Source organism: Leguminivora glycinivorella, chromosome 2 (genome assembly GCF_023078275.1).
Source record: "Leguminivora glycinivorella isolate SPB_JAAS2020 chromosome 2, LegGlyc_1.1, whole genome shotgun sequence".
In the NCBI taxonomy this organism is placed as follows: domain Eukaryota; kingdom Metazoa; phylum Arthropoda; class Insecta; order Lepidoptera; family Tortricidae; genus Leguminivora; species Leguminivora glycinivorella.
The window spans coordinates 10,851,978-10,859,756 of NC_062972.1; the positions used below are offsets into that span (position 1 = coordinate 10,851,978).

The 7,779-nt window shown below is 37.5% G+C and overlaps 1 protein-coding gene across 1 annotated transcript; it reads right to left on the reverse strand.

The window, feature by feature from the left end:
- Window positions 1–1,007: 1,007 nt before the first annotated feature.
- Window positions 1,008–5,175, reverse strand: LOC125242247 (protein TRACHEARY ELEMENT DIFFERENTIATION-RELATED 7-like). The gene is made up of 3 exons (XM_048150992.1): window positions 5,033–5,175; window positions 3,946–4,302; window positions 1,008–1,996 (listed from the first exon to the last, which is right to left on the reverse strand). Exon 2 carries the CDS (start codon window positions 4,285–4,287, stop codon window positions 3,967–3,969), a length of 321 nt encoding a protein of 106 aa, XP_048006949.1. The 5' UTR covers window positions 4,288–4,302; window positions 5,033–5,175; the 3' UTR covers window positions 1,008–1,996; window positions 3,946–3,966.
- Window positions 5,176–7,779: the final 2,604 nt, after the last annotated feature.

Below are 7,779 nucleotides of genomic sequence, written 5' to 3' on the forward strand. Positions count from 1 at the left end.
AAGATAGACTACCCATCCTTATGTCATTTAAATACAGTTAGAAGAAGACGTGTGATTTATCTCGCGGCAATCATGTAGTAGAGATTTTGTACTTATTGTACCTCAAGTTATAAAGCCTGACCTGACCAGAAATATATGACTACGCGCCATGTTCCGTAATTTCATTAGAACTATTTTTCACCCCCGACGCAAAAACGAAGGGGTGTTATAAGTTTGACGTGTCTGTCTGTCTGTCCGTCTGTCTGTCTGTCTGTCTGTCTGTTTGTCTGTCTGTCTGTGTGTGTCTGTCTGTGGCATCGTAGCTCCCGAACGGATGAACCGATTTAGATTTAGTTTTTTTTTGTTTGAAAGCTGAGTTCTTAGCCATGTTTCATGAAAATCGGTCAACTATGTCGCGGTCGGGGATTTTTTCAAAATTTTAATTTTGTGGTTATCTTCATATTATTCTGAACTGTCATAAGAATAACAGCGCCCTCCTGACAATAGTCATATAATTCTGGTCAGGCTTTACAAGGCTCATTGGCATTCATTGATACCTATACATTTTAACAACTTGTTATTACAGTCAAATCATATAATGTCTAGGTAATTAAAGATAATAATCAAGGTTGATGTGATTATGTTTCTATCAGTTGAATTGTAATAGGCATTTACAACATAATTATATAAATTCTCCTGTAATTTTGACTTTCAAGAAAACATAATAATTTACACGAAATGTTTTTGTAATATAAGTACAGTAAGTATTTCACATATTTTCAGTATCTGCTTAACAAGCTATGTTTCACGCTATGATATGATTTCCTGGAGTCTGCAATAGTACATTACATCAGAAGCCGGGAAAATGAGGATTTCCAGGCAAGTGGGTATACAAGTGGGTACATAAAAAAAATGCTCAAGGACAATATTTTATTTACGCCTATGATATGAAATTCCTCTCGAGTTGTTGCGCCCAAAAAGTCTGCCCAAAATAAAGACAATATTTCTTTGCATGTTTGAGAAAAATAACTATTTATTACGTATAATATAACAAAACCTATAGGTACATTTATTGTACTGATTCCACTATGCTCAACCGCTCATCTATTTTATTCATCATAATAACAGGCAAAGAGCATAGACGTTTGAAACTAGAACCATGCCGACATCTGTCCACTTCAGAATTTTCTTAATTAATTTGATATAATATATCTAGTTAAAATGTAGTCATAAATGATCGTGTTTGGTATTAGACTTCAGGTGATGATGAATACGATGGTTGATGATCCATATGACAGTAAAGTACAGTTTTGTAGCAAGAAACTGTCAATGTAATTTTTTTGTATTTTTTTTACCTACAACAAAGTTTTTGAATTAGACATGTAAGTACCTAACAATTAAACAGTAAATGTACCGTAAAATCTATCTCATCATTTATTTTTTAAATGAAATCCTTCCAAAAATGTTGACAAACTGCACTGATAGCATGGTCGCGCGATAAACGTTAAAACATCAGGCCGTCCCTATCGCACTTACCAATAGTGCGAAAGGGACGGCCTGATATTATATAATTTATCACTCGACCATGCTTGCCTGTATGGATATCACAGATCATCATACACCGCATCAAGTATAGTTTCCATCTGGCGTATGGTAGAGGCTGGTTAACAACGGGGACTGGCGGCAGGTGATGATGGTGAACGACCGTCACGGTGGCGGTTGACGGTTTTATAGTTCATGTCATCCACGAAGACGTATACATTTTATCATTTTTCAAATCTAACATTTGATAAAACGATGATACAAAGTCAAGGCGCGCGTCTTCATGAATAACTCTATCTATAGTAAAGTTCTATCTGGCGTATGGTGGTGGCGGCTGGTTGACGACGGTCACGGGTGGTGGGTGGTGGTGAACCACCGTCACGGTGGCGGCGGCGGCGGCTCCGCGCAGCAGTCGCAGCAGAGACACGGGATGCAGCAGCAGCAGCACGGCCGGCAGGAGATGTTGCAACCCATACTGGAAATGCGAAATAATTCCTTTATAATGTGGGATTTTGAAAACGCCATGTTTTTGTTAAATTTTTAAAACCCTGGTGGATATGGAAACTTTACGGCCTTTTCTGTAAATGAGAATAGGACGCACCGACGTGATAAGCTATGTCACTCTAGCTTGCTACGCCCGCAGCGCAGGATTAGGTACTTACCTACTTATTAGATTATCAACTTTTGAATCCTCTGCGTGCGTAGCCGAATGGCATTTCTCCGACGCCAAACGAAAACGAAACGCCGCGCTATTTAGTCCGGCTCTGTCGCGCCAATACGCACGAGCGATAGAGATAGATATCTACTAGCGTTTCGTTTCGTGAGCGTTTTGTGAGCGTTAGTGCCATTCGGCTACGCACCCTGATCTGACTCGTAGATTTTGCCATGATTTTTCGTTTCGGTCAATCTTTGTCCATATTTTTTTTGTTAAAATAGAAATAGGTTAAACTAATGTTTTGTCAAACGTTACCACTGTTACTATTAATTGTAATATGAATGGTATTTTCTTTGAATTCATTTTAGATCTTATCAAAACGTGAAACATTAACATTATAGTAATTATTACTACATATTTATATCGTAATAAATAAATTTAGATTTCACTGTGCATCGTAAATCCATAATAATACCCGTACTATCAATAAAATAGACAAAACAACAAAAAGCAAACTCGTGACAAAAACAGAGTGTCAAGGTGAAAAGCGGAGCAAGGTGCAACTTATCACAATGGTTAACGCTCGCTGCATTACCTTAAACGGCGCACTGTTTTACTAAGTAGGTATCAATACCTATAGCACTTCATGTTTATGTCCACTCCTATTCATTCACAGTCACTATTTATGAGATGATTTAAAAAAATGTACTTGGTATTGTTAAAATATTACAGACGCTTAAATATAGCTGATTTGCAATACAATGTTGCTGTGAAAGATTTTCAATTACCTAGCTTCAGTTAAACTGAAATAGATATCATACACGAAAGAAGAACGACAAGGCCCACTGGTGGTCGAGCCGGGAATCGAACCCGGGTCTGCAACTTACGCGGCTAACATCCTTACCACTAGACCACCCGCCCGCCGTGGTACCCGACGAAATTTCTCTAGTGTATGTTATCTCTGATAAGCCGAGGTACCTTTGACCATCAACTCTAAGGGCCAGCAAAGTGTGCTTGCACCTCCTATACGAATCCTTTACAGGATTGCGGTATAGAGAGATGGTGCTGCCATCTTCTATACAACTAGGAAACTCAAATTATTTTATTAAATATAAATATCTGGGCGACCGAGCTTCGCTCGGTTCTATTTTAATATATCACGTCTTTAGATAAAAAAAAACTCTTATAAATACAAAAACAAAAAAAAAGACAAAAAACAAAAACTTAATTTCTGACCGGGATTCGAAACCCTGACACCTACGATCTATCTGCGTACATTAGACCGACCTCGTGCGACTGAGCTAAGCGGAATCGATGCGCGCGCGGCGAAATTAAGGACCATATTTTACGTTTACAAATGCGAAAGAAAAACTCATGAAAACTCGAAAATTCGCGTTTTCCGGGATCTAAGGCTATGCTAGATCGATTTTTCACCCCCGAAAACCCCCACAAACAAATTTCAGCGAAATCGTTAGAGCGGTTTCCAAGATCGTCGGTATATATAAATAAATATATAAATAAATAAATAAATAAATAAATAAATATACAAGAATTGCTCGTTTAATAGTATAAGATATAATCATTTTATTAAATATAGTGTGACTACTTGAAAAGCAACAAATTAGAAAAATATTTAATAAAATAATTTGATTTGTTCCATAGTTAGCTTCAGTTAAATTTATTTTTTGCCAGCACTTTTAGAATACCTAATTGATGCGCAACAGTCATCCACTACACGAAAATTGCGTACGTGAAATAAAATGACTCACCTTATTTATTTTAGCCTATGTTCACCTATACATAGGGTGAGGCTGCGGAGGAGGATAGCCTTGGTACTCCGGATGAGGATAGCCGCCGTGAGGTGGCGGCGGGTAGCCGGGATACGCGCCAGGCGGGGGCGGCGGGTACGGGTAGCCTCCGGGCGGTGGCGGCGGCTGCTCGACCACCACGGGCGGGTGGTGGATGTGCACTGTCTGCGGCGGCTGTTGTTGCTGCTGGCCGCACGCGTTGGGACACAGGCAGGGCACCAGGCAACAAGCACTCAGCGCCAGGCAGCACGGGTTACAACACACGTCACAGTCCCCGCAGTCGAGTGAAAAGCACAATCCCATCACGTCCGCTTTTGACTAAAATTACACAAACCGTCGCTATAAATTATACACGCTATCTGAACTATTTAAAGGCTTTATTGTCTTGAAAATAAAATAGGTATTTAATTGGTTGTTCCAACAAAGCGGTTATCATTATCACATATTTATTATTATCACATGTTGGCGTTTTATCTTAATGATAAAGAGATATGCAATGTTAGTCACACCTAGTTCTCGATAAATGGCACTTTATACGGTTAAAGAAAAAAATGCGAGTATTCACAATGATAAATAAAAGGGATATCCTCGCATCGCATCATCATCATAGGACAATCATCTTTATGACAATCACTAGATCTATTTTAGATTACTTTTAATGATAGGTTAATATCTGGAAGAATGAACAATTACATTAAATCCAATGGAAGAAGGTTTATGTATTAGCTATTTATTCAGTGATTGTTAATGTGTGACAACACTGACAACTGACTACAAAACAAACAGAGTGAGAAAGACATTCGACGTAGTTAGGTATAGGTAGATATTAATAACATAATTATTATTAGTAGTAACTCATTAATACTTCGTCTATTCAAGCATCAACGATGATATCGATGACATCGTAAACAGTTTTAAATAACTTTGTTGAAAAAAATGAAAAATGAAAAAGCTTCAAAACAAACGCCACATGATTTCCAATTTCCCAAGTGGATGACTGAGAAGTAAGCAAAAAAAATCGAAGGTTATTCAGAATAGTTTACAATACCTTTTCAATTTCAAGTTTCACCTTCACGTTTCAAGTAGTTGAAAAATAATAAATCCGTGTTAGTTCCAGTGTTGGAGCATTATTACTAACAGCCGTGCTGGCGAGGAAAACCGGCCTGCTGTTTACAACGCTCAACGTGCAGTTTGCCTCAGACTAACCAGTCATAATGTAATCACTCATAACCCAAAGCTGTCACGTATTACAAAGCTCAAGTTACACTAGTTTTACTTTACAGTCCACGACAAAATGCGATCAAAATTATGTAGGAGCTATGACGTAAACGCCTGCGCAGACTGCCTACACAATCCTTGTGCTATCTCTCTTACGCTTATAAGAAAAAGGCATGAAAAAAGAAACAGGTAGACCAACAAAATACGTCACACCTTGGAAAATGAGAACCAACCAACCTTGCTATTACTCACGTCCTTACCGCGTAGTTTACTGAGAAATACCGAGTACCGTGATCTGAATTGAGATCTATTCGAATTTAATTGAAATCACATTGATTTTTAATATAATTCGGGAACAAAAGTAAAAAGCGTCGACTTTTTAATAGCCTCTTTACCAATGAAAAGTTGTAATAGTTGAGAGCCAACACATTCGGCGCAAAATCAATACAACACAGCACAATTCCTATTTGTCCAGTCTAATATAAATAACATAAAGTTTTATTCTGTTCGATTCGATTCAGTGTAATAGCAACAAGCTAAGAGCCTAAGAACGTTCAAGAACAACACGAGTCGTGTTGTTTAAATAGTAATTAAAATAAAATAGTGTCCATTACCTAAGTGCACTAAACTTTCTCACGCAAGCATAAAACCTTATGGTTTCCAGACATGCTAAGCATCGAGTGCCTACGTGCTATTATGTAGCAAAGTTTCACATGAGCAACTATAGCTCTTACCCACATTTGTGACGTTTTCGGGTAAAAGTTACCTCATTATCACTTACCAAAAGGCCAAAATTAAGCTCAATCTTTAGGTATAGGATTTGTCTATTAGAGCGATGCCTAAGTTAAGGGCTATGTTTTGCTTGAAAACTGAACATTAATTTGGTAATAAGTATGGTACGTTTTAAACTTGTTATTAGATAGGCACACGCTTAATTCCTATTAATACGAAATTCATATCTTATACTTTTAAACGAGCCTCGGAAACCGCTCTAACGACAGAAATTTGTTATGTGGGGGTTTTTGGGGGTGAAAAATCGGTTAAAATCCCGGAAAACGCCCATTCGCGCGCCATCTCGTGTGCCTGTTAAGGATAGGTACTGGTCAAGGCTAAAACGAATAGAAAATACACTATTTGAGTTTTTGTGGCGAAATGCGCGCCATCTCGTGTGGAGTAGTTGTGTTGTTAAGGCTGAGAATTCTTTCGCTCGATGTAGGTACTATTCATTTTTGAACTAGATATACAGATATAGGTACCTTAACATGGTAAGTAGGTAACAGTAGGGCCATGTTTAAGCCTAAATGACTCGCTTCTGATTCACATCAAAATTCTTTCGTTCGTCTTACCGGTTGAACAGACGTATTGATGAAAATTAATCATGGAGAAAACTGTCATGACTTGCCGTAATAACGGAAGCCCATAAAACATGAGGAAATCGTTGTGTAAATTTCCTTTTATTTAAGTCACTGTCGGTAAATAACAAGTTAAAGCGTATTCCGAGCTATAATAATCTGATCTTGATTTAATATTGGTGTGTCTAATTCAACAAAAAATGTTAACACTAAAACAACATAAGTATAACATTTCCAAGGGGTCTAATCTGCAGCTTATATAGAATAGAATAGAATAGAATAGAATAGAATAACATTTATTCGTAGGCAAGACAAAAATACACATAATAACAATAAGACAGAAAATAATGAAGTGCCACGAAATGGCCTCATCTCAGCGTGTTGCTGGGGACTTAGCGCTGATCTTCCGATGAGACCATCAAGTGAGAAAGTACAGGGTAACAGACAAAAGAAATTACAAGAAAAGTGGTCAAACAGTTAAAAAGAATAAAAGTGAAAACGTTACAAGAAAAATAACAACAGACAGTGATCTATATAAAAAAATATGTAGAGGTTCACAATGTTTATAACTATTCCAAATTTCATATCGATAGCATATGTAGTTCTAATATTTAACAATGTGACAGACGGACAGAGTCGCACCATAAGGGTTCCTGTTGTACCTTTTTGGTACTTATAACAGAACACACTAAATTTAATAATACACCAGATGGCACACGCAGCGTTCCACGAACCATACTATGGCTGTACATTAAAGCGGCAATTGCTAGCATAGATTTATATATTATTAAGCTAGATTGAGTTGTTAGGCCAAAAAGTGTGTCCACATGAGAGGGGTAATACAAGATATGTTGTCTAATGTCCGCAAGTGCCATGGCGCCGGGAGTCGACCGAATGGTCCACGAATGGTCATTGCATATTTGGCGGGAAAATTAAACGTTTGCGCGCGCACCTAAGCTACAAAAACTTTAACAATAGATAGCGGAAAACACCTGCCTACCTGTAATATAAATATTATTAGAAAATCCTTATTTTAAAAGCGCCAGGCAACAGGGCCTTTGCTAAAAATTTGATGTTAAACAAATTGTGTTTTTATGTGTGTATTTCTATACTTACGGATTTAAATATAATGTGCCTGGGTAAGTACTAAACAGTTTACAATAGTTTAATCGTAAATTTGATTGTTTTTACTTATTGATTTGGCATTTTATTTCAAATAATCGAG